Source organism: Furipterus horrens, unplaced genomic scaffold (genome assembly GCF_987537825.1).
Source record: "Furipterus horrens unplaced genomic scaffold, mFurHor1.1.pri manual_scaffold_8, whole genome shotgun sequence".
Classification (NCBI taxonomy): Eukaryota; Metazoa; Chordata; class Mammalia; order Chiroptera; family Furipteridae; genus Furipterus; species Furipterus horrens.
The window spans coordinates 86,732,840-86,760,538 of NW_028327178.1; the positions used below are offsets into that span (position 1 = coordinate 86,732,840).

General features: G+C 41.4%; 1 protein-coding gene across 2 annotated transcripts; it reads right to left on the reverse strand.

Annotated features, from left to right (window-relative positions):
* PANK2 (pantothenate kinase 2) lies at nt 1–26,979 on the reverse strand. 2 transcript variants are annotated; one of them, XM_090286088.1, is made up of 7 exons: nt 26,554–26,979; nt 17,777–18,129; nt 12,256–12,509; nt 11,002–11,178; nt 8,672–8,795; nt 7,131–7,256; nt 3,678–4,838 (listed from the first exon to the last, which is right to left on the reverse strand). In XM_090286088.1, the coding sequence occupies exons 1-7, from the start codon at nt 26,810–26,812 to the stop codon at nt 4,788–4,790; spliced, it is 1,344 nt and encodes a 447-aa protein (XP_090142214.1). In that variant the 5' UTR covers nt 26,813–26,979; the 3' UTR covers nt 3,678–4,787. The 2 variants fall into 2 exon arrangements, with proteins under 2 accessions (XP_090142213.1, XP_090142214.1); XM_090286087.1 differs by lacking the exons at nt 3,678–4,838; nt 7,131–7,256 and adding an exon at nt 1–843 and having other exon boundaries at nt 26,554–26,832.
* Nucleotides 26,980–27,699: the final 720 nt, after the last annotated feature.

The following is a 27,699-nucleotide window of genomic DNA, read 5'->3' on the forward strand; positions in this document are numbered from 1 at the left end:
AAAATAGTTCGTTTTTGCCCCCCACCCCCAGATGAAAATTAAAACTGCTTTGTCTAGGCAGCTGTGGCAGAAAGGACCAAGGACCGTGCCTCAGTCCTCACCCATCTCCCCAGTGTGCTGCCACCCAGCTTCCCCAGTATTCAAAGTGCACATGGGTCCCTGACCTGAATGAAACTTGAGATGAAATTGCAAGCGAACCTCCACCCTTCTGCCATGTGATAAATCTCTGGCCCTGGCTTACTGTCTTTCACGTTTGCTGTTAGGAATTTGAGTAAAGAACATGTCTAAATTCACAATGTATAAATTCAGGTGAAATTTGCAGTTGATAATCAGAAAATGCTGTCATGGTTCTTTGATTCAGATTAATGCACTTCCACTTGAGAGTATCAGGAGAATAGAGGTTAGTTCAATGTCGTTTTTCCGTTGTTTTAGAACCCAAAGATGCAAATAGTTTAGAATCCAAGATGCAAAGTTTTACTCTTTTAGACCAATCCAGTGCTCACTTCTGTGGCTGTAGTCAGGGAGAACACCCTGCCGGAGCCAGGTACATGTACCTAGAAAGTGAACCCGCCAGTCAAGGAATTTATCTGTACTTTGATGAAATTCCTCTGCCAGTACAAGCCTGCACTGTGAGCCAGCTGCACACTGTCGCTCTCTACGCCTTCCCTCCCAGGTTCCGCTAAAGCCACATAGCCAGATGGAGCCCCTCCATGTGACACCAGTCTTCCAAGGTAGTGTTCCTGATAACTGTCATCTCTGGGTCTCTTTAACAGATCGTTGCCATGAAGGATAGTTTAGTCTTGTAGTTTAGTCCATTGGGGTTCATTCACTAGATATAACTCCCTCAAAAAAAAAAAAAAGGTTTATGAAATGCTGAGCTTCAGGTTTCATAGACATGTTTGTACACTAAGAATTCTGCAGCAGAATATTTTTAAACATTCGCAGTTTTTTGTAAGGTATATTTTTGTATATTTAATTGCTATTTTAAAGTTTTAATGCATTTTTTGCTAATTTCTCTTGTTTAAAAAATAAACATGCATGTAATTGACTTAAACAAATATAAATAAACTTTGAAAAATACTTCATGTTAATCCAGTACCCATGTGTAGTCATCCACACCCCACTTAAGCCCACGTAGCAAGAGTTGGAAAGTCAAGATGAGTAGCTCTGATCAAACTGAGCTGGTCACCACCAACAGGTAAAGATAACGGAGATTCTGACCTGTCGCCCCCATGGTGTGGGGTGCAGGTCAGAGATGGTAAATAAAGCACTAGGCCATAGTGCGGAAGAAGGCAGAGAAGCCAAGGCTCCACCTGCCACACTGGCCTCAGCTTTGCAACTATGGCTGGACACAAAACTGGTAGTTTCCCAAATTCAGATACTAGTGCTTAAGGGGCCGTAAGTGCCCAATCTAGCGCATATATCATAACACTATATCCCAGACCTGCAAATAATCTGTTAGGAGAAAAATCTCTTGGTCCAAAGTCATACTGTGGGCAGCTGCAGTTTCTCCTCACTACCCCTCACTAGGGCCCACAACTTAGGGGAAATTGTTCTCCAGGCCATCTGTGGGCCACCTTTTATCCTCACTTCAGGTGTCTGGCAAGCTCCTCTCCCCTCAGGCTTTTGAGCAACAGAACCCCACCAGCACCCCCTCTGACCTCCCTTCAGTTTCATTTGCAGCCTTTCCCTTCTCTGCCCATCTCTCAATTGTTATTCTCACTCTACCCTAGTGTTCACTAAATTCCCTCCTACAGCTTGCCCACCTACATGCACATCACTTCTCAGGTGTTTTCTACAACTCAAATAACCAGCTATTTGGTATTAATCACAGCCCAAAGCTAAGCCTCCCCAACAAGCCTCAGTGCCCTCACAGAGCCTCCCTCCCCCAAATCCAATCATCACAGCCCAACATGCAACCTCTAGCCATTCCTTTCTCCAGCGGACCACCTGCTGCTCCCATCTTAGTTCCTTTCTCACCTGGGCCATGATCGCAACCACCCGCACTGCCTCTAGTTGGCAGAGTGTGGGGTGGGACCCTCGAGCTACCACGTGGAGGGCAGACTGGAAAGGACAACTGCTGGGATAAGACAGCAGTGGTTTAGACTAGAGGTGGCAACAGTGGAGATTGAATGTACATGCCTCTCAAGCTGGAGGGGGTAAAGACAGTTCCGGAGGGTGGGGGAGATTGTGGAGAAAGGATGTGAACACTTCTGTGTAGGGATGGCCTTGGAGATAAGACAAGAAAGGAAGGCAGTCACTGCCTTACGACTGGAGCTCTAAGGGAAGTGCTGGCTTGGGCATGCTACCTTAGAAGTCAAGAGTCAAGGTGTGTGCTGAAAACTGCTTAGGGAAATGAGGATTGTGCCTGGAGCTGGCAATATCAAATTGCCTTCAGAGAATAAGCTGGCAGAGACAATGGCACCTGAAAGGCAGACAGAAAGCCAAGAGAGGTCTACAGTTAGAGCTGAGGAAGGTGAGAACATAAAATGTCCATTAGATTTAATAGCAAAACTCAATGGTGGACCCATCAAGAACCCTTCCACAGAGTGATAGTGTGAGCTAAGAACCCACAAAGTGAGGTCAGAGGCAGCATCTCAATAGTGAGTGGCAAGTGGGTCCTCAGAGGTGGAAAGCTACTTAATGCAAGAAAGGAGTGGGGACTCTGCCCGTTTGACCTCAGGCTGGTTTGCTTTTCTGTTTAATTGTGAAGATACCAAAAGCTGCATGAAACAACCCATGTTAAGCACTGGCAGAGCCTCAAGAAGACAGGCAGGACCCACAAAAGAGGCCTGAGAAGAGGGCCCCACTCCCTCTCCCTTCTCTGCCTTGGTGGGGGAGAGGGCGGAAGGACAATGGGACTGGTACTCCGTCCAAGCAAGCAGCAAGCAAAGAAAGGCCTGGGACATGAGGGGTTTAAGAAGCAGAACTATGGTACTTGCAAGGGAATGGTGATGCTGTCTTTGGTGGCTGTGAGGGGAAGGTGGGGCCACCAAGTGTGTCTGGAAATGACACAGGACAGAAAACAGAATGGGGGCATAGCTCAGGCCAGGGAGTGATGCAACGGGCAGCAGCAGAAGAGACCCCGAGCGCCATCCAAGGGCCACAATTCCATCCCCTGCAATGCCCCTCCAGCTCTGCAGCTTGCACCAGGACAGCAGCACCCACAACCTACAGGTGCCAGGGACTGTGCAGAATCAGTGGGGAAATGGCCATGCCCTAACCAACCCGGATACAGGCCTCTGCTGCCCCCACGTGGCCAATATGGGAGGCACCAGAATCTCAGCAGGACAGTGAAGGGCCCAAGCTCCTCCTCCCGCGACGACCCAGCCCTGCCCCCTGTACCCTTCTGTCCCTTGGAACCTTCCCCACCAGATCCCTCCTATGCCATTCTCCTTGCCTGAAACCAAGGAGCACAAGGAGGGCACAGAACCTTGGAATTTCCTTCTAGTTCAAAAGCTGCTTTACCCCTGGTGGTGTCGCTCAGTTGGTTGGAGTGTTATCCAGTAAACCAAAAGGTCTCAAATTTGGTTCCCAGTTAGGACACATGCCTAGGTTGCAGGTTCAGTCCCAGGTCCAGGAGGGCGCAAGAGCCAATCAATCAATGATTCTCACATTGATGTTTATCTCTCCCTCCCTTCCCCTCTCTAAAATCAATAAGCATGTCCTCAAGTGAGTATTTAAAAAAAGAAAAAGCTGCTTTATATAGACCATTGCCTTCAACGGCAATACAGGCACCAAATAAAACACAAAATAAGACACAAATGTTTTCTCCAAGGGGAAGGTTTTTAAAAAGTACTCTGCACAGCAGAAAGAAATGGCCAAGTTTACCAATAATCTCAAAACCTGTCTCTCAAGCAGCAGCCTTTGTGCAAGACTGCCAGAGAAATCAGTACTGCACTTGGGGGCTGGCAAGTGCCAAGACCAGGAGTGGGAGAGAAAAGTGGAAAGAACCCCACCCTACTCCCCATGACTTTAAATAGACACCTCAATTCCTTTATTTCAATTAGCCTGAAAGTGAAATTAGATTCTCTCCCCAGTTTCCCGGAAAAAAGGCAGCCCTTTTTGTCTGGTTTTAGTCTTCCAGATTATGCTTTTTGTCCCAGGTTATTCACTTACATCAGGTCAATAATCAGCCCAATATCCAAGGTACTTCTGCCCATGAGAGAAGTCCTGTCTTTCCAAACAGACCTGCCTAGGATTTGTGGTACAAAGTAATGTGGAACTGTCCTTCTAAAAGTTGCTTAATTGTCAAAATTACAGATACAGAATTAACCTGCCCAATTAAATTTGCAGAATCTTGAAATAAAACATGTTTTTCAATATGTTCACACAAAGGCTGAATGCACAACAGAGTTCATGAGCAGGTGATGATCTTCAAGGCCATATTGACAAAATTGTTATTAGGTTGTAACACACAGTCACTTGCCTTACATTCAGCAAGTTCAACAGGACACAAAACCACAGCCAGGTGAACACTGCATAGCTCTCCCCTGAAGTGGTTCCAGTGACTGACACTGAATTTCAAAAATATACAGCAGGTATGATAGCAAATCCTCACTACCATGGACATGGTCCACTTTATGTGTATATATAAAATCTTTCCTTACTGGTTACTAGTTTAGACTGAATTAAGGATTGATCTTGATGACTTAGAAAAATTCCCTTGTCCTTTCTTGCTTTGATTCAGGTAATAAGCAATCATAAAATTAAGTAAGGCTCTTAAAAAACAGAAGTTCACAGATCCCACTGTGGAAGCTTCCAGGAACCCCCTCCCCAGGTAACAATCAGGGGATCTTCAACAGCTCAAGGAGTGCTCCAACAGCTCCAAAATAACCCTGAAAAAAATACACAAAAAATAAAAGCAATTTTCTTTAGAATTAAATTACCATAAATGATTGCCAATGTTAAAACCAACACTGCCATTAATTCCTGACACCTATTTCCTAAGCACCCATTTTGCTGAGCCCGTGTTTGTGAATCAGCTGTTGAAAAACTGAGGTTGGGAATTCAAAAATACTGTTTTTGACCTGTGGTTCATTGAATCCATGAATGCACAATCCATGGGTACAAAGGGCCAACTGTATTTACTGAAAAACATCCATATATACATGGATCTGCATAATTCAAACTCATGTTGTTCAAGGGCCAACTGTATTTCAAGACTCAGAGAGCCTAAAATAATCAAAGTTCCATATATGCAGAAATTAACCCTGGAATCAGAAGCCTGAATGCAAATAGAAAACAAGACAAATGGACCAGCAATGCTAACCAGAGAGGAAAATTAGTCAGCAGGCAATAAGAATGACAAAATATAAAAACAATTTCATAAATGGTTCATATTTTAACTGTAATGACATGAAGAATAAGTAAAAAAAAAAAAAGTTAACTTAAGAAATCAATCTCCATGTTCTACCTAGGAAAAAGGTTCAAGAGGAGGTAGAAATTCAGTAGGAGGAAAGTTACACTGAAATTTAACATTAAACATGTTTTCTTTTTATTCTAACATTAAACAGGTAAAAGATCACAACAAATAAAATGTATATACAAGATATAACAAACAATGATAACTTGGTACTGATTTCCTAATATAACATTAGAAGCAATAAACAAGTTATATGTCTCGAACTTTAAGCTTCTTGATATGGGAAATTTGTGCACTTTGGGTTTTAACCATAAACTTAAGCAACTTAAAAAGAAAAACTTGAAGCTATTTTAAAGGAAAAGCAATCTCTATGGCACTTCAAATTCTACTTTGATTCCTGTCAGTTCATATAAACGCAATTAAAAGTAAATATACACATACAGCCCTGGCCAGTGTGGCTCAGTTGGTTGGAGCATCGTCCCATAAACCAGAAGGTCACAGGTACCATTCCCAGTCAGGGCACATTTCCTAGGTTGTGGGTTCTGCCTCCAGTCAGGGCACATATAAGAGGCAACCGATCGATGTTTCTATCTCGCATCAATGTTCCTCTGTTCTCTCTCCCTCCTTCTAAAATCAACAAGCAAGTCCTTCGGTGAGGATAAAAGGTACTTACACACACATGCAATTCTGAAAAATGTTCAGGATAACACTATCTAAAATCCAACAATACTTGAAATAGTTCACCTGCCACACACAACCACAGGGAGGAAAGAGGGAGCACTTTCCAAAATAGGATACCAGATTAGGAAACTCAACGATTCTTTTCCATTTTGTCATTTCTAGCCTATGTGTTTCTAGACCTGGAATATTTTTCTCTGATCTATTGGTTTTCAGAACATACATACTAAATAAATGGGACATGAACTAAATCAATACATAAAAATGACATCAAGCCCTGGCTGGTGTGGCTCAGTGGATTGAGCTCCGCCTGCAAACCACAGGGTCGCCGGTTTAATTCCTAGGTTGGGGCACATGCCTGGGTTGCAGGCCCGGTCCCCAGTTGGGGGCGAGCGGAAGGCAACCAAACTTTGATGTTTCTCTCCCTCTTTCTCCCTCCCTTCCCCTCTCTCTAAAAATAAATAAATAAAATCTTTTTTTAAAAAAAGGTGACATCAAAAAATAAAAAAGCATAACCCAAAGCAAGTGCATTTATAAAGCACAATGGGAAAAATATAATGGATGGTTCAGAAAAGAGTAAGGCATCAGAAATATGCCTTGAATGTTCATCAAGACTTCCTTCTTTAAAATTGCTTAAGCTCTGGCTGGTGTGGCTCAGTGGACTGAGTGCTGGCCTGCAAACCAGAAGTTTGCTGGTTTGATTCCTGGTCGGGGCACATGTCTGGGTTTTGGGATGGGTCCCAGGCTGGGGGCACACAGGAGGCAACCTACTGCGTCTCTCACACATCAATGTTTCTCTTTCTCTCTCCCTTCCTCCCTCCCCCTCTCTCAAAAAGTAAATAAATTTTTAAATAAAAATATAATTGCTTAAGCTCACAATGAAATGAACCAAAAATCTATCTTGCATTAAATCAAGTTTAAGAAATAGCTTTTTAACATTAATACAATCAAAGTTAAACCCTGTGTCATACAATTACAAAAATATGTAAGTACCGCAGCCCTTTTTACCTCTACTTCAAATTCCAACACAGTGTGAACTGCATACCCTTTATGTAAGTGACATATTGCAGGAAATAAGTCTGCTTACCTCATGTTCTGAAAAAAGTGCTTTCAACTGTCCCTTGGACCAATAATCCAAAGCATATGCCAAAAGCCGCATGGCGATCGTATTAACTCTCAAGAAATTTCCAACAAATACCACCTGGTTAATATTCTGAGCACATCAAAAGAAGGCAATTAGTTTTCATAATTTCTGTTCTTCGTAAAAGCTACCCCAAACAGAGCTCATGTGCATAGTTTCTAACAGCAAATTGACTTCTGATTAAAAACAAGGATTTCCAACTCTGGCCCCACTTCAAAACATGCCAGAAAATATCACAGGAGAAAACCGGTTAGGAAAAACATGTGTATTAAATATGACAACTATTTAAAAGTTTTATACAGAAAAGTTAGAAAAAAAAGACCCAATTCAAAGAAGTGACACAAAGAGACAAATTATACAAGAAATATCACAGAAAAGAAATTCAACCTCACTAAGTGGTGCAAAAAAGGTAAAAATTTAGACACAATAATGTTAGCAAAACAATTAACTGAAATTCCAGGTACAAATTAGTCGAGCTGTGGTAAAAATGACCCATTCATTCATTGCTGAAGGTGATTAAATTGGTGCATCCCTTGTGCAAAGAAAGCACTTTGGCATAACATGGTCATATTCTTTACATGCGAAAACAAGATCCAACCAAGGAACAGCTTTCACGTTTAAAAATGCTTTACCACAGAGCTATCGTTGGCAAGCAACCAAAGGCCCAGCTCGATGTGAATGATGTATGACATAAAAAGAAATCAAATATGCAGCCATGAAATATAAAATGGAACATATACCAACTAAAATCTTAAATACATACACACAGGAAAGGGAACATGCAATAAAGAAAAGTGTTTAAATATCCAAATGAAGAGGTTTCTTTTAATTACTTGATGCTGATACAGTACCTTTTTAATTAAAAATTAAATAATCCTTTTGTATCTTTTAAGGTTTCCTTTTTAAGCCATATCACTATCTTATCTGTTTAAAAGAATAATTTTAAACAAAAATGTATAAATAGGGACAAGCTATAAAGCTTCACCAACTGGATCCCCAAGGGAAGGCCATTCTTGGTTCTTTCATAGCCCTGTACAATGCTGCTTGACCTGAATGCTACAAGGCAGCACTGTAAAGAAGCTGAAAGCACAAAGACAGCTCTGCTGCGGTCGAGGGGGAGCAGGGCAGGCACTGCGTGGCCCGCTCAGTCTTCTCCCAGCTTCCTCTGGATTCCTTCCCAGGGATTCTAGAGTTTCACAGTGAGCATGGAGTCTAGGTTCAGCATCGCTATCCATTATCACCATCCAACATTTCCCCCATCATCTGGCACACTGGCTACCTTCCTGCCTTCTTCTACTTTCTCCTCTACCTCTAGATAGTAACAGTGTTTATTTTCAGTAAGAAAAAAAATGTCAATTAAGATTAATCTACCAGTGCAGTTTTAACTCCACCAATGAAACAAACTCTACCATGTATGACCACAATTAGCCCACTTAGGATGTTCTGTATTTTCCTCACAGCAATGAAAGAAATTCATGTCCCCTTACTTCATTAAGGGCACACATTCTTGCTATCGAGCCAATGTTGTTGGTGATGGTGATCAAAGTTGCTCTAGCGAGGTCCTCTTTACTGACAGCCTCTCGCTTCTCCTTGCTCATCATGTTTCCAAAGCTGTAATAGGAAAAAAAAATACATATATCCCTTTCATAAAGCAAAGGCAACACAGCCCAACAGAACCTGAATGTGACTTTTAGAGTAATGTTCAATTTTCAAACTTTTCGTTACAAAATAAAGAAGCATCTGCTCAAAGAGAAATGCAGCTTCAAAGAGAACCCTCAAGCATTCTGAATGAGCAAATGGCTTTCCTTCTGGTTGCCACTGAATTATATCGAGCTTTGATACCAGATACTCACATACTCAAGTAGGATCTCATTAGATCCACTGCAAGGCACCACTGCTCCTTCTTCAACCAGGGAAAAGTTAAAGAAAGACACCTCTATTAACAATTCCTCCCCAACTGCCCAGCTGTTACTCAGCTGAATGGTCATATTCACATCTGGTAAAATGCTTTATCCTAGCAATGTGTCACCAGAAAACAAACCCAACCAGTCAGAAAAGGAAGTGATCACCAATGAGCAAATGCTGCAAACACAGAAAATGAAATCTACAGGATGTACAAAGTGCCTAAAATTAGTAAACTAGCATGTGTATGAGTGCCTATTCTATTATTAAAAACCATGTGCCCCGATTCACACACAAAAAATAGTATCTTCAGACAATCCAGAAATAAAATTAAGAAAACAATCCCAGTTACAATAGCATCAAAGAGAATAAAATACTTGAGATATATTTAACAAAACTATAACTTACACACTGAAAACTGCGAAACACTTGTGAAAGAAAGCAAAGATCTAAATAAGCAGACATGCCATCTTATTGGATCAGAAGACTAGATAAGTGACAAAAGCTGCAAAATTCTCCACAATGACCTATAGATTCAACACAATCTCTATCAAAATCCTAGTCGTCCTTTTTCGCAGATATTGGCAAGCTGATCCATATGAAGTCAAGGGACCCAGACAAACCAAAACAACCTTAAAAAAGAACAAGGTGGAGGACTCACACTTCCCAATTTCAAAACATAATACAAAGCTGCAGTAATCAAAGTAGTGTGATAATGGCATAATGATAAACATAAATGGAACAGAACTGAGTTCAAAAATAAGCTACACACTTATGGTCAATGTTTTCAACACAGCAGTCAAGAGCAGTCAATGAGAAAGGCACAGTCTATTCAACAACTGGTGCTGAGACAACAGTAAATCCGTACGTGAAAGAATGAATCTGGACCTCTACCTCACACCACATACAAAATTAACTCAAAATGGATTGCAGACCTAAATATAAGAGCTAAAACTATTACACTCTTAAAAGAAAATACAAAAAGTAGATTTTCATGTCCTTAGGGTTAGGCAATAATTTCTTATATGTAACACCAAAAGTACAGTGATAAAAGAGTAGATAGATAAGATCTATTTAAAAGTAAACCTTCTATATTGCAAAGGATTCCATCAAAGACGTACAGACAACCAACAAAATGGAAAGAAATTTTGCAAATTATATATAGTATTCCCTCACTTATCGCGGGTATTACATTCCAGACCCCCCCGCTAAGTAGGAATCTTATATTTATTCTACACTCTTAAACCTACGTAACAAACAATATACGTATATCGTACTGCAAAATCAGGTGATAAATGGATAAAATGTTTTATATACATACAATGGAATATTATCCATCAATAAAAAGGAACAAAATACTAGGCCCTGACCAGCTAGCTCAGCTGGTTAGAGCGTCATCCTTATACACTAAGGTTGCAGGTTTGATCCCCAGTCAGGGCACATACAAGAAACCACCAATGAGTGCATAAATAAGTGGAACAACAAAGCAATATTTCTCTTTCTCTCTCAAATTAATAAATAATTTTTTAAAGGAAGAAAATACTGACTTATGCTACAACATGGGTGAACCTTGAAAACATTAAGCTAAAGAAAAGTCGCATATCATATGATACCATTTATATGAAGTGTCCCGAACAGGCTAATCTATAGAGAGAAAAACAGGTTATTAGGGACTAGGGGGTAGGGAAATGAGGAGTGACAGCTAATGAATATAAGGTTTCTTTCTGGGATGGTAAAAATGTCCTAAAATTGGATTATGGTGATGACTGCACAGTTCTGTAAATATACTCGAAATCACTAAATTGGACACATTAAACAGGTCACTTTACAGTATGTAAGCTATTTAAAAGGAAAAAGTTATAGCCAAGATTTTAATTTTATTTCTGTATTTCCTAGAACACAGATTTCCCCTTACCTTGAAGCCACAGCCCAGCCTGGCAGTCCAAACCTCTCATAGTCCCCTCCATAAATGTCTCGTACTAGTTTATCTACTTTGGTGCTATCTCCACGAGATGCCATTTCAAGAGCTTCTTCAAAAGTGGTACAACCAGTAAGCAGACAGCAGAGACCAAAAAAAGTTCCTCCTCCAAGACTGTGATTAAAAACAATACATTATTGTAACATTTTTTTAAATAAAAAAAAGGAAGGCAATATTCAGTAAAAGTCTGTGACACCCTGGCTGGTATAGCTCACTGGGTTGGGCATCATCCTGCAAACCAAAAGGTCGCTGGTTCGATTCCTGGTTGGGGCGCACACCTGGGTTGCGGGCCAGGTCCCCGGTTGGCGGCATGCAAGAGGCAGCCCATCACTGTTTCTCTCTCACACTGATGTTTCTCTCCCTCTCTTTTTCCCTCTCTCACCTTCTCTGTAAAAATAATTTTTTTTTTTAAAGAAACAACTCTGTGAGAAGAACAGGTCCCTAATATGCCCCTGAAGATAAACATTCATGTGTGTGAACAAGCAACATGGCAAAACACAGGCACCACCTCTCCACCCATGTCTCCAGTTCAATCTGGGCAACTACTGAGTTTGAGAAACCCCAAGTGCAAATCAGTCTACCACACCCAGGACCAGGCTGGCGCCTCTTCCCTTTCTCCAAGCGCAGGCCCCAAGTCATCCCCATACAAGAATTTGTCACCCTGGCTCATCAACCCCTACCCCACAATACCTCTTCCATGAATGTGTTTTTCAAAAAAAAAAGATACTCCTCTCTCTCTTTTAACTCACACCTATTAAAAAACTTGTTTATCCCAATTCCCAGCTTCTTGTTTTTCTTCAAGTGATCTCTGATTCTTAAATCAAAGTATATTCCTTTCTCACCTACCACCTAATTTTTCTTTTAGATTACTCTCTCCAATCACTTTTCTATTGCTCAGCATCTCAACTTCTAGATCTCACATCATCCTCAGACCCCATGAGTGTGTGTGTGTGTGCATGCGCATGTGTGTTTATACACACATATAAAATAATCTAGGCCAGTTTCAAAGCTAGAATGGTGCCTTGCCTTGCTTTCTCTTTATAGATGCTACCAAGCTTTGGTTACTTTATGATATATGCGCACCATACACTATCTGAGGGCAGGGACTATGGGATCACATAATTTTTACAGATTATTAAAGGTGTATTTATATGCAATACCTATATGATATCAAGAATATAAAAGACCTACCTGGTACCGGTGACCCGCTTGTAATTATCTTTGGAATATACTGCTAAGATGCTAACCCCAGAGCCAATGTTCACCAAAAGCAGAGGGTATGGATTTTTCAAATCAAATGGTAACTTCTGACAATTTTCAGAATCAGCAGGGTTTTCAAAGTAATAGCACTGTGACCGTCCATTGAATCCAACTGAGTCGATGTATAAAATTCCTTTTATTAAGCAATCTAGTTCATCAAGTTTGCAAAGCTGAAGATCACCTATCTGTAATAAAATAAAATGTTTTCAGACTTTTTTAACAAGCCAGCAGAAATAAAAACTCCATTTAATAAGGCACTCCATCTACATTAAACAAACCATAAAAGCACTCGAGGGTGTGTATTATCTGTGCATGCTTTACAGAACAAATATGTAGACAAAAAACAGGGATGAACTGTAAGACAGACTCCTGCTCCCACAGGCCCAAATGCACTCCCCCTACAGAACACTGCAGCAACTGGAGAAATGTGCCAAACGCCAAACAGAAAACAAGACATCTGCTCACAGTCATGAAGCAGGAGCATGGCTGAGATCATAGTCTCTATCAAAAGCAAACTCCAAGAAATCTAAGTGATGCAAGCACCTGGAGACACAGGCAGGCGCCACAAAGACTGACATCTGCCTTCCAAAGGACCATCTTCAAGGCTATGGAGCAGTAAAAGCAGGCCACACTTTTATTATTAACGTCAAGCCAAAAGGCAGCAAGTGGGCAATTAGAAGGTAAGATTTTTCACTATCTAAACAAGTTGCAGCCTCTAGAGGACAGGGAGATTTAATCAGAATTTAAAACATTATCATCAACTTAACTTCACTTAAGTTATAAATGATTTAATTATTATTTATATTATGGAACACTGTACAGAAATTAAAAATGAAGATCTTCACTCAATAAAAATTGAAGTGGGAAGAATTTCAAAACATATTAGTCAAAGAAAGCTGAGGAATGTTTTATAATGACCCAATTTGCCTATTTGTGAAACCATGTTCATATGTCTATATCATACATAGTCATGCATAGAAAAAATAGATACATAAACCTTTAACAGTAGTAACACTGGAGAGATGATATAAAGAAACTTCCATATTTTACTCTATGAATTTCTAACCCATATGAACGTTTACAAGCATATATACTCAATAGATGTAACAAATGTAAAGATGCCTCAACCCCTAAAGCACCTATTTCTATTGACAACCAAGGATCGGCCCTCAAGTTCTCCCCATTAAATCAACTCCCATTTGCTTGATTACATTTATATGTAATTTTTCTGATCCACAGTGGACATGGAAGTTAACAGGCAACTTCATTTTAAAGCTTAATTAATCCCTAGTTAAATTACTCATCTATGGAAACCAAGCCCTTTGTTCATCACTCTCCTTATTTCATCTGCTAGGGCCCTCCTTGCCAAGACAAATTTAAATACCGATTTTCTGATACTTGAAATTTCTTAGGCAAGTCATTTTACACTGGTGGCTTTTTGGAATTCAAGTAGTTTTCTGCCATTGTCTGTCAAACCAATATCTTTTGTCCTTCCCATAATTCATGTTATCCCGAAGTGCCCTGATGTGCTATTATTATTCCTAATAAACCCCAGCCTCACTGACACAGTTAGATGACAGAATGCGCAGGTCATTTCTCTAACTCAAGTTACTCTTATGTGAGTGCTGCACCAACAAGCAAACTCAATAGGTGAAGAAATCTGATTCACGTTAAAAAAGAGTAAAAAAAGAGTAAACTTAGTATTTTTTTTAAATAATTTATTTATTTGTTTGTTTATTTTTAGAGAGAGGGGAAAGGAGAGAGGGAGAGAAACATCACTGTGTGGTTGCCTCTCACTTGCGCCCCCAACTGGGGACCTGACATGCAAGCTAGTCATGTACTCTGACTGGGAATCGAACCAGAGACACTTGAATGCAGGCCGATGCTCAATCCACTGAGCCACAGCAGCCAGGGCCCTAAACTCAGTATTTTAAAATTGTTCCAGAGGTTGAGCTTTGACTTCCATCAAGATGGAGGCATAAGTAAACAGAGTACTCACCTGCACTCACAACCACAACAAAATTACAACCAGCCCTGGCTGGTATGGCTCTGTGGACTGAGTGTTGGCCTATGAACCCAAAGGTCACAGGTTCAATTCCCAGTTAGGGCACATGCCTGGGTTGAGGGCCAGGTCCCCAGTTGGGGGTGCACGAGAGGCAACTACACATTGATGTTTCTCTCCCCTTTTTCCTCCCCTCCTTCCCTTCTAAAAACAAAATCTTTTTAAAAAATTACAATTAAACTACACAAGAGAACCATCACTCAGAACCTCCTGAAATCAGGCTGAATGAAAGTCCTACAACTAGAGAATTAAGCCACATCAAAACCAGTCAGAGGAGCAGACACAGAATGGGCTGGTCCCACACCCACAGTGGTAGACAAAAATTGGGAATGATATTTCATCTGCACAGGTCCCTACTGAGGAGCAAGGGGACCCAGCCCCCCAACAGCCCTGCACCCTATCTCAGGATTCCAGTGCCCGGAAGAGAAATCCCCATAACCTCTGGCTGTAAAAAACAGCAAGGACTGAGGCTAAGTGAGGAAGAGGTGTTCTGGAATCCCAGGCAGTTCTTCTTAAAGGACCCATACACAAACTTACTCAGACTCACTGTCTCTGAGCTCCAGCACTGGGGCAGCAGATTGAAAGGCACCAGAGACATACAGAGAGGAGCTGAACAGTCCCGGCATCAGGGTGAGAGCTGGGGGGAGAGGGAATGAGAGGAGGGGGCATCTTTCTCCCAGACAAAAGTGCTGGCGAAGGCCACTGTTCCTTTTCTGAGCTATTCCCCACCCCCCCCCACCCCACCCCACACACACACAGAGCAGGGAGGTAGGCACCATATGTGTTTCCATCAACCTAGCTTACACTGCCCCCTAACCCCACCCTTCGTGATTCCCTGAGGACCCGCACCACCAACTTCTGGCCCACCCAGGATGCTTCCAGTGGCTTTTCCTTACTAATGGCCTGCCTTGGCTCATGCTTCAGATTTTCCTAAAAACTCTCAAAAAAGCAGCACCTTGCTTCAGTGTGCCCGATACCTCTCACTAAGTGGCCCCAGGCAGACACTGGCACTAGACCAAAAGGACTGGAAATACTCAAAGTGATGAAAAGCAAGGCCCTACAACCAAGATTAGTCTACCCAGCAAAGCTATCCTTTAGAATCAAAGGACAGATAAAGAACTTCCCAGACAAGAAAAAGATGAAGGAGTTCATCACCACCAAACCAGTATTATATTAAATGTTAGAGTCTTCTTTAAGCAAAGCGGGGAAGAAAGGATCTGTCCTGGCTGGTGTGGTTCAGTAGATTGAGTGCCGGCTTGTGAACCAAGGGGTCAGTGGTTCGATTCCATCAGGACACATACCTGTGTTGCGGGCCAGGTCCCCCAGTTGGGGGTGTGCGAGAGGCAATCACACATTGATGTTTCTCCCTCCCTTCCCCTCCCTCTAAAAATAAATAAATAAGTAAAACATCACTTTTTAAAAACAGATCAAAAATATGAACAAAATGGCACTAGACAGAAATCGATCAACAGCTGACTAAAAAACAAGCAAAACAGAACCAGACTCATAGATACAGAGAACATTTTGATAGCTACAAGATGGGAGGGGGTTGGAGGGGCATTGAGGAAAAGGTGAAGGAATTAAGTACAAATTGGCTGTTACAGAATAGTCATGGGAATATAAAGTACAGCATAGAGAATATTAGTCAATAACAGTCTAATAACTATGTATGGTGTCAGATGAGTGCAAGATTTATCAGGGTGATCACTAAGCTATATAACGTCTAATCAATGGCGTTTACACCTGAAACTAATATAATAATATATGTCAACTGTGGTTGAAAATTAAAAAATAATTAAAAATAGAATTTTTTAAAAAAACTTTCACTGTGGTTTATTAAATTTTAGTCATTCTAATGCACAAACAGGATTTGATAGGCATTTCATTTTTAGTTTTCAAAGACAGTGCTGGTACACAAAAATGAGAGGCCCCAACAGCCTAAGAAGCCATGCCTAAGATCTAAAATCCACTTTGCACCCTCTCCTTGAATTTACCCCACAACTCTGAACCTCTGGTAAACAGCCTGAATGGCTCAACTATGTTCCGAAGGGCATCTGTGCAGGGCCCCAGAAATAGAGGTTTTCTCCCTTACCTATCAGTCATGGTCCAGAGTCCACTGTGATCCTTCCACAAGAAGGAGAACCTCTCTCCTCCTGCTACCTTTCCCCTACTGACAGGTGAAAAGAAACCACTGAAAACCAACAACCAAGGGAAATACAAAGAATATAAAACCTTACTTAAAAATTCATTTTCAAAATCCTATTCTATATTATGATTATGGTCAGTTACGGGAGAAAGTCAGGAGATAAAGGTCAAAGAAAGAGAACAAGGTCATAAATAACACAGTGACACAGGGTGCAGGGAAGAAATGTAGAATGACACAAAGGCAGAATCTCTGGAATAATATTCTCATTGGGGGCATTAAAAACATGGTCACTCCATGTCCAGCTTGAAGCAGCTAGAGGAGCACGAGACCTTCAACCACTGTCCTTTATAAGATTATACAGGGTCTTAAGTCTGAGAGGGGAGAACTGTTTTTTATTGTTATAAAAAATTAATTAAAATTAAAAAAAAAAATATATAGGAAAGGGTGAAGCCAAAGAACTTATATGCACGATCCATGGATATGAACTAAGGGGGGTGGGATGGCTGGGGGAAGGAGGGTACTGGGCAGAGGGGAGCAAAGGGAGAAAAAATTGGAACTATTGTAACAACATAATCAATAAAATATACATAAAAAATAAAAATAAATAATTAAAAAATAAAAAACATGGCCACTGAAGGTATTTTAAATCTGAAGGTCAGAGTCCTGGCCAACGCATTTATCAATTTTCCCACCTACCCTCACATCCACCTTCAAAGGACCTAGCCTCAAGGTCTTGCACACAGTGGCCACTGACACTCCCCTGGTGTCCAGACATGATCTAGAGACTCCTGTTAACAAGTGTGCTGCACAGAACACATCAGAAGGCATTTGGGGAGAAGAGGGTCTTACTGTCAACCATCTCTAACTAGTTTTTTTTTTCTTTCTTTTTTTATATGGTATTTTTCAAATATTTTCTTTTTCTTTTTAGAGAGTGGGAGGGAGAAAGAGAGGAGAGAAACATCGATGTGTGAGAGATACATTGGTTCGGCTGCCTCTCGCACGCCCCCAACTGGGGACCTGGCCCGCAGCCCAGGCATGTGCCCTGACTGGATATCAAACCGGCAACCCTTTGGTTCACAGGCTGGTACTCAATCCACTGAGCCACACCAGTGAGGGCTGTATTTAATCTTAATTGGACAATGATATTTAAGTTCCATTAGAAATGGAAATGATTCCACCACTTGCTACTGGTTATTATTTTAAACAGATTACCATAAATTGTATAAGCTAAAAAAAATGCATACTGTGAGAAAATCCTGCTCAAATTTGTACGCTCCACCTCCAGTGGCACAAAAGACAGTGTGGAGACTTGAGAAGTTTTTATCTCTGCCCATTTGAATAAAAGCAGGCATGTCATGAGTGGGAAAGCGTATAAAGTGCAGATTGCCTTTGCGTCCACACAGAGTCAGGTCCTTCAGTTCCAGGTGCACGTCCCGAATACCCGTGGATCCATAAGCCACATTGGAGGTCAGGTACTTCCGAATGCTTTTAAGACTTTCCACTTCTTCCTCTTCTTCTTCAGCAGTGATGTCTTTGGGTTCAAAATAGACCAGCTTGACTAGGGTTCCACCAATATCCAAGCCAAACCATGGAAAAACTAAATGGGGGGAAAAAAATTTAGGACAGTTTTTTCATGAAAACTAAATTTTCACTTACTAACTCAGAAACTTATTTCATATCCTGAAGTTCCTAGGACTACATAAACAAACAGGTTTTGGGGAAAAGAAGTATAATTCTGTCTGATCTGGAAGCCTATATATATATTTTTAATTACAAAGACGAGGAAAAAAATAATCAGAATATTGAGACAACCCAACCCTCTTATACAGATGAGCCCAAACCGCACTAAGAAATATTTTAAAACAACAAAATGACTACCTATGGACCTTCTGGAAAAAAAATGAAAATGAAAATCTTCACCCTTCCCCTTGGCTCCCAGAAGAAATCTTGGAAGTTTTCAGAGTAAAGGAAAACTCCCAACCCCATGTAACATAGAATATAAACTCCAGTGTTCAATGGATGTTTCCAAGTTATTATCTGTAATCAAAAATATCCTTCCCAAAAGAATGGCTTCAGGAGATTGGATCAAGATGGACTACATAGATACACATGCCTTCCCCCACTCCCATTGTAAATGCCAGAAAGGACTAACGATATAGATTTACTGACATATTATTTTCTAAAATAATTCTGGAAACAAGAAGTGATTACTGTCAGCAGAACTAGGTTGATAAAGGCAGTAACTGTCCAGAAACTTCAAAAGAGGAATGCTGTAATAATTGGGGAGCAGCTACAAAGGTGGGGGGAGAATGGGGTGTTCCATCCAAGCTATAGATGGGGTGACTGCCATGCGCAATCAGGATGCAACTGGACAGGCCAGCCACTTCCCTCTACTAAGAATTACTCCTCACCTCCCCTTCCTCCAACCAACAGAGGCAAAGTCTTCAATGAGCACAGGCACTTGAGCCCAAGACTCAGGGTGGCACCCAAGTAGCTATTATTAACTAGAAGAAATAGGTGTCCAGTTCTGACCATATATTTAATCTCTCCCCTATCATACAACCTGACAGAATGGTAAACAGACACTGCATCCACTGACAGGAGAACAGCAATCCTCAAACCAGAGATGATCATTTTACAAACTAGAATCACCAAAAGGGAAATCAACACCACAAAAACAAGAAGCTAAATATCTGAATAAAGAGTTGCAGGAACAAAGGAGACACTTAACAATCATAAATGTCTCACAAATAAAATGAGAAATTAAGAAGTGATTGATTGTCAGCTTTGGCGGTGACCTCAAGAATCTACACGTGACAAAATTATACAGAAGTAAATCACACATACAAAAGAGTTTATGTAAAAAGGTGAAACCTAAATAACGCCTGTGAACTGTATCCACATTTGGGGGGGGGGTTCAAAATCACATAAAGGAGGACAAACTATTATACACTTAACATAGATGAATCTCAAAAACAGACTTAAACAAAAGGCTACATACTCTGTAATTCCATTTATATGAAACTCTAGAAAATGCAAACTAATCATTCCTGAATCTGACAGGAAGCAGATCACAGGCTGGAGGACAGAAGGGAGGACTGCACAGGGGGCAGGAGAAAACCTTCCATGGTAACCCAAATCATGACTGCTTGAGGCAGCAGTGGGGGAGCTTCATGGGTATATGTATCTGTCAAAATATACGGAACTGTACACTTGTAATGAATGCAGTTTATTTTATGTAGATTACACTTCAATGAAGACACATTTACAAAAAAGGAGAAAAACTGATTTCCCAAATAAAGCTTAACAAGTACATTCAACAAGAAAATAGGCACAGAAAAAAAATGAAAAACTAAGAAATTATCACAAAATGTCTCTTGAGTATGAAGGAAAGGTAGATATACAGAATATAGAACCACAGTCCAACATCTATCCTACATGTCTTCTAGAAATTTTCTGGGGGAGATAGGGGATGAAGGAAGAACATTAATCATCAGGTTGAAAGACTCACTAAGTGTTAAGCAGAATCAATTAGTGGAGAAAGGGAAAACCTGGACACATCGTACTGAAATTTCACGAAATCCTAAAACCTTCCAAAGGAAAAAAGTTAATTCCTACAAAGATACATAAGTCACGTAAGGGTAAAATTAAGACTTCAACAGCAACACAGATGATAGAAGACAATGGAGCAATGGCTTCAAAGTGATAAGGAAAAAGATTTTGAAACTCATATCTAGACAAATAGGCTTTCAAGTCTCAGTGCAAAGGACATTTTCACACATAAAAGAGCTCAACATTTACTACCCAAGGAGCTTCTCTGAAGTAATTAGCAAAATGCTTCCAATATATTTTAACAAGCATCTAAGAAATAAGCTATGAGGAACAATAATAAGCAAAAGAAGGAACACATGCTAACTTTTAGAAAAGTAAATGATCTGGAACTAAAATACATGATTTCAACACAGGAAGTCAAAGAAGGAAGAGAAAGAAAGGGAAGTAAAGCAATTCTGTCCTTTTGGGGAAAGGAAGATACAGATTCTCCCTAATTCTGAATAAAATAGTGAGGGTTTAAATGCATTAAACCATCCAGAAGAAATGAACATAAGACCTTCAAATAAGTAGGAAAAAAGATCAGTTCAAAAACAAGTAATAAAAATATGATAAATACAAAGTTAAAAATTCTAAGAATGAATGTCAGTCATCACAAATAGGTCAAATTTCTCTTCTAGATTGAAGAGGAAATTCAACTACATGCTTACTTAAAAAGATACACCTAAAACAAGATTATACAGTAGATTGAAGATAAATAAATGGTATAATAGCCACAACAGAGTCCCATAATAAGGAAGAGTTGGATGCTTTTTAAGATAAAAATGGCTTTCAGTCAAAAGTACTCATATCAAAATCTTAGGCACCTCACTGGAGACTGATAGTGCAGTTAACTTACATGTAGGAACCATGGTACTGTCAAAGTCAAACCCATGTTTCAAGACCAGTACTGCATTCAACAGATGCTATGCTCACAAGATGAAAGGTACCCCTCCAAGCAGTGACCTACCAAGAAAATAGGATTCAGAGCTTTCATCCCTCTGTTCCCTGGGAAGAATGTACATATGCACTGACCAAATCAGTGGAGTAAAAATCACTGGCACCATTTACTTAATTTATCTGCCATATTTACATGGATTTGTGTACACAAAATAAATGCTTGGACAATGCTACTCCACTGTATCAAGCAAATGTTAACAGAGAACAAATACAATATGAGAAGACTGAACAGCACTAAAACAAAAAGCATTAAAAGGGGACAAAAAGTCACCACCAATGGGCTCAGTTGGTTGGGCATTGTCCTGCAAACCAAAAGGTCGCATGTTCAATTCCCAGCCAGGGTACATGCCTAGGTTGCAGGTTCAGTCCCCTGGGGCATATGCAGAAGGCAGCCAGTTTCTCTCTTACATCGATGTTTCTTGCCCTCTTTCTCCCTCCCTTCCCCTCTAAATAAAAAATAAAGTATTTTAAAGGGGGGAGGGGACAAAAAGGAATTATGTCATTGCATAAAGAAGTATAATTGATGTGATCCTAACACATGCTTCAGAAGTATTAAAACCAAGGAGAAACTGACTAATCTACAAATCAATGTAAGAATGATATAGGTCTCAAAAATTTGCCCACAAACACACAAAATAAAGGTAAACAGAGGATTTGACTATCACAGCTGATAAGGTGATCTATTAAACACAAATATAACTCTTATCAAAAAATCAAATACACTTTCCTTTTGCCCTGACTGGTGCTGCTCAGAGGATTGAGCCTTGTCCAGCAAAATGAAAGGCTGCCAGTTAAGATTCCCGGTCAGGGCAGATGCCTGGGTTATAGGCCATGGTTGGGTGTATAAGAGGCAACCGATAGATGTTTCTCTCACATGTCAATGTTTCTCTCCCTCTCTTTTTCCCTCCTTTACCCTCCCTCTAAAAATAAATAAATAAAACTTTTTTAAAAGTATACTTTCCTTTCAAATACCCATAAACCATTCACAAAAATGAACTGCATTAGCTTTAAGAACCTCCAATTCCAAAGAACAGAAACAAACCACATTTACTTTCCACAATACATCCAAATTAGACATCAGTCTTTCTTCCCTGCTCTTCCTCCCTCCCTTCCCCTCTCTCCAAATAAAATATATTTTAACAAAAAAAATTTCCAACAGACACAAAGAAATGCATCCACCTGAAAATTTTTATTTTTTTAATTATTTTGACATTATTTTTCTACTTTAAAATTGTCAAGCTACAAACAAAAGTTTTATTTTCTGAACTAATGGAAATTAAGAATATTCCATGATGGGGATGAGCCCAACATCATTAAGTCCCAAAGATATCCCAGACAGCTACAACATGCTTGAGAGTCACCCTCAAAGAGCCAGCTCATTCACTGCTATGGAATACTCTGATCTCAGGGTTCTCACATCTTCTGCACATCTGGGGCCCTTGATTAAAATGTTCTCCTCCCTGGCAGGTGTGGCTCAGTTGGCTGGAGCAACATGGCTCAGCTGGCTGGAGCACTGTTGCATAGACCAAAAGGTCACAGGTTTGATTCGCAGTCAGGGCTAGTCAGGGCACATACCCAAGATGCGGGTTCAATTCCCCCGGTCAGGGTACATATGAAAAGGCGTCCATTGATGTTCAATGTTTGTTTCTCTTACTCCCTCCACTTTCCTCTCTCTAGAAACAATTAAAAAATGTCCTTGGATGGGGATTTTTTTAAAAACGTATCTGATTACAGGAGTGTATACATTTGTCAAAATTATACATTTTACTGTATGTAATTATGCCCCATTAAAATTTTAAAAATTAGAAGATGCAAGTTCTTAGCCCCCTTGTAAATATGAGGGTTTTCTTTTAAAACTTCTGAATGATTCCATGTGAGACCACTACTCTGGATTACACTGCATGTATCTTCCACCATTCCAAAATACAGAAAGTCAAGCATACTGGGTCTGAATTCAGGCACCTAGACCAAAACGCAGTTCCATTACTAACTCACTATATGCCCTTGGACAAAAGAACAATTCCACTGAACCTGCTTCCTTATCTGAAAACGAGGAATAAAAAATACCTACTTCATAGGATAATTGTAAGACGTTTATGAAATATTTGGTATAGTGTCTAATGTCAACAAGTATTGTGTTACCATCATTAGCATCTTTGTTTTCAACATTTTAATCCAATCCTTATTTGGTCTTTTCTCTCAGTCCTAAAATACATACTCCACCTAATCTAAAACTTTTAAAGAACTTAGACCCACACATGCCTAGCCTCTCACCCCTAATGACTGACGTGTTAAGTCTGGGATAAGGACAGTTTAGGACTCATATCGCCCTAGGGAACTTGTGTAGCAGAACATAACTACAAACAGAGCTCAGAAGTATTCCTCAGATAAACTGGAAAGCTCCTCCTAGTTCCAAATGACAACCAGCCTCCTTTCTTTAGACGAGTACTGTAATGACGTCAGAACAAGGTTTGTGAACATCAAAAGAAAAGTGGTACTACCCCATACCCAACATTCCCAACAATAAACACAGAGATTTAGTCTTTATTGGATTTTCTCAAAGTTAGACAAAAGTAAGCTCTTACCTCTTTAAGAACAAGGGAGGCAAGATGTGTTAGGAATGCTGACCACCCCACCCCCCACTTCCCTTGCAGTCAAAAATCCACTAACCTGCCCTGGCTGGTGTGGCTCAGTAGGCTGACCATCAGCCTACAAACGGAAAGGTTGCTGGTCCAATTCCAGGTCAGGGCACATGCCTGGATTGTGGGTCGGGTCTCCAGTTGGGGGCATGCGAGAGGCAACCAATCAGTGTTTCTCTTCATTTCTCCCTCCCTCCCCTTCTCTTTAAAAATAAATAAAATCTTTAAAAAAAATGTTTTAATCCATGAACCTGACTCCTCCAAAACTTAGCTGTCTCACAGTATCTAAAAGGGAGTGGTTCCAGGACACTGCCCCCCACCCCCAGATACCAACAAGTAAGGATGTTCAAGTCCCCTATATAAAATGGCACAGACCAATGCAAACAGTCGGCCCTCTGCATCTGCAGATGGAAAACAATACAGGTTTATTGGGAGGAAAAAAAAATCCTCGTATTAGTGGACCCATGCAGTTCAAACCCATGTTGTTCCAGAGACAAGTGTATGTATATTCTTGGAGGGTTCAGCAGTCTAACACTTCTTCTCCCTCTAACAGGTATACCTGGCATCATACAGAAAGGGCAAACGGGAACAAGAACAATACCTTATTTCTTTAGGTCTATACCTGAGAGACACCATACAATAGACAACAAAACAAAAAAAATAATCCTACAATGTGAATATTTGTCCTAACTCCTAAAAGAAGTTTCAAAACCACCTTATATAAACGCCCCCCCATCCAGTCCAAACCAGTGTTTTTCAGAGCTGTCTTTGAAGTCTCCTGTATCTAAACAATATAAGGAGCTTCTTAGAATCCCTTCCAGATTTTGATTTAAAAAAAAAGGGCCGTGAACCCAGGAAATTTACATTTTTAATTCCCCAGGTCATTTTTATGCTCAAAATTTGGAAGTGGCTAGAAATTTTCACCTCAAGTAAGAAAACCAAGAATGCAAAAGATCATGACTATGCTTGCTCTTAAAGTAATAAAAAATTAGCTACTAGAATATGAATAATCTATAAAGCACAGTGGTTAAGAACAAATGCTATGAAGCTAAAATTCCTGAGTTTACAGTTCTGTTCACTAGCCATTTGACAACGGGTAAATAAGTCCCAATTTTCTTATCTGTAAAAGGGAATACTATACCTACCTCAGAGTTGTGAGGGCTAATAAGTTACTAAAACTCTCAGAAGAGTGCCTGAAAGAAAATTTTAATTAAAACATGTTTTTACAGTGTCTGACCTGTCAAACACTCGAAATACAATACTTATTTCAAATCCTTGTGGCCAATGGCCACACACAGCTGGCTATATATATATATATATACAGCTGTGAATCTTTGCTAAATCTCTGAAATTTGCATCCACATCCAATGATACAGTACAAACCCATGAAGGAACTAATATTTTTTACAGCTTAAAAATCAGATGTGCCCTGCCAGGTGTGGAGTTGGTTGGGCGCTGTACCACAAAGCGAAAGGTCGCCAGTTCAATTCCCAGTCAGGGCTCCTGCCTGGGTTGTGGGTTCATTCCCCAGCTGGGGTTGTGTACGAAAGGCAACCCATTGCTGTTCCTCTCTCACATCAATGTTTCTCTCCCTCTTTCTCCTTCCCTTCCCCTCTAAAAATAAATAAAACATATTTTTAAAAAATCAAGATCAAGTGCTCCTCAAATAAAACATAAACCAGGTAACAGGCTCTAAAAACGGTAGGTTGATAGCAATAATGTTTTACAAATAATCTTTCAAGAGAACTGGAAAAAACAAAACAACTTAAAACTCCCCAAACTTTTCATAGCAAAATAGGGCTACACTTACCATCGAAATTATACAAGTTAAAAGTAAAGCAAATGGGTGGCTGGACCAAAGTACAAGACAAGGCCATCCAATAAACACCTCACACCCATCCTGCCACTTTCTCTCAAGCTCATAATCTGCGTTAAAACAAGCTGAATTTGGCTACAACATCAAGAAGAAGAAAAAAAAGTCTAACCATATGTACAATGCCACTATACTGTAAGACTTATATTAGAGTATCAGGACAGTGGATACTTTCAACAGCACAGATGGCCTGAACTGAAGACCTACAATGGAGAGAAAATACTTAGAACAAGATCTGAACACAGAAAAAAACAAACCTAATAATAAAATGGAGAAAACAATTCTCTGATAAGAGCATGTACAACTCCCAAGAGATTCAGAAAAATGTCGTTTTCCCTAAACCAAAAAGCCTTAATGCCCAGAATGCTCCAGTCCTGAAACGTATCAGCAAATAGATGTAAAGAAGAAGAGATTATCTGGGAGAGACATGACCCGAATTCTCACGGGAAGAAAAACAGCCAAAGCTTACTGCACAAAACACGGAATCTAGTTTTAGGCTTGCAAGAACTCAGGGGTCAGTTAACCATTTTCCAGTAAACTCGAATTTCCAGACCAAAAAAAAAGTGGTTTAATGCCTTGGAGAGCAGCTCTTTAAAAACCCACAGAAGACAGACATTGGCGATTCGAAGGATTTGGGGGGGAGGGGAAGCTGTGGAAATGAGTCAAAAGAAGCATTTTCCAGGATAAAATCATGAGACTTTCAGGCATATAATGCCTCCAGAGCTAGTAGGGAGGAAGGGTCCTGGGGAAGGGACCTGGGAGCGCAGGCTACTGTGCGCGAGGGCCAAACCCCGAAGCCCCAGCATTTGTGCGACCCCAGGCCTCCAATCCGCAGTCTGCCCACGCACCAACCTGGGACCACCGTGCGGTGGCACTGTTCCCTCACCCGCGCGCGGGAAAAACAGCGGCCGGGCTGGAGGGGAACAGGGCGAGCCGCGAGGGCGCCCCACCGGGGACTTACGCGGCCGCTTCTTCCTTAGTGTTTCCACGCGCACGCGAGAGGCCGAGGTAGTGCCGCTGTAGGAGCCAGGTCGGTCCCGCCTCACTTCCTCAGCCGAGGCTCCGACTGCGGGTGCCGACGCGCTGTTCGCCCGACGCCGCAGCGGCTCCTGCCACCGCCCATCTGGCTCCTCCGGCTCCAGCTCCCGGGTCGATGAGGTAGAAGTGGTGGCGGCCCTGCCGTGGCGCTCCATGGGCACACCGAGACGGCCCGCTCCCATCCACAGCGGTCACTGCTACCGCCCTAAACAGCCTCTCAGAGCCGAACTCCTCGTTGCCTCCTCCGCGGCAGTCCAGCCGGGACCGAGATGAACCCGTGGCTGGCCGCCTCTTCCGTTGCGCCAACGTGCAGCAAGCCAATCACAGCAGGCTAGGGGACGCCCAAAGGCCTCGTGTCCAATCGGTCCCCTGACTCGAGGCTAATTGACTTCATCTCCGCCCAATGAGAGATTCCTAGGATGGTGGTGGGGCAGAGGGTGGCGGGGGAGGGGATCCGGGATCGGCGGATGGGGGAAAGGCGGTGTTGCTCAAGAGGTAGTGATGGCGGCGCCGCCCAGTGGACGCGTGGGTCGGGGGAGCTTGTGCCCCCTCTACCTTCAGCACCAGCACCTAGCCGTTCGTGTGGACAGGTCGGTGCTCCAGGGCCTCAGAACTCTCCTTGGAGTTTGCCGCGCGCCCCCAAGTCGCACCACGCTGCTCTGTTCCTTCCTCTCCCAGTCCCTCCTCCAGCCCAGCAGCGCCCCCGCAGCTTCTGTTGGACGACTGAAGGGCTGGAACAGCGGCTGGCTTGAGCCTTTGTCCCTCGGCATAGTTCCTCCGCTGCGGTCTAGGGTGCCAGCCTCTCCACTCTATTTTTTACTACCACCCCCTCCCCCAGCACCACCACTGGCCTGTTTGGGCTAAGCCCCCTCCCTTCCGCCTGCGTTGGAGAAATGTTCCTGGTACAAAAAGAAATGAAAGGACTAGGTCTCCATGACAACTGGATGAAAGAGGTGGGTTATAAATCCTTTGCTACCCGCCTGTGGTGAAGGAAGGAGTGTGGGAGCGGGAAGTAGGGTTGGCTTTTTGAAGGAGTGTGACCCTCTTTCTGTGTGATGACTAGGGGACA

Bases quoted from the DNA above. Each gene is read 5' to 3' on its own strand.
- PANK2 (XM_090286088.1), bottom strand. From the start codon at position 26,812: ATGGGAGCGGGCCGTCTCGGTGTGCCCATGGAGCGCCACGGCAGGGCC. The intron at 18,130-26,553 runs GTAAGTCCCCGG...CCCCCCATTTAG, and splicing joins ACTAAGGAAGAAGCGGCCGC to TTTTTCCATGGTTTGGCTTG. The intron at 4,839-7,130 runs GTAAGCAGACTT...TATTTTTTTCAG, and splicing joins CACTTTTTTCAGAACATGAG to GGTTATTTTGGAGCTGTTGG.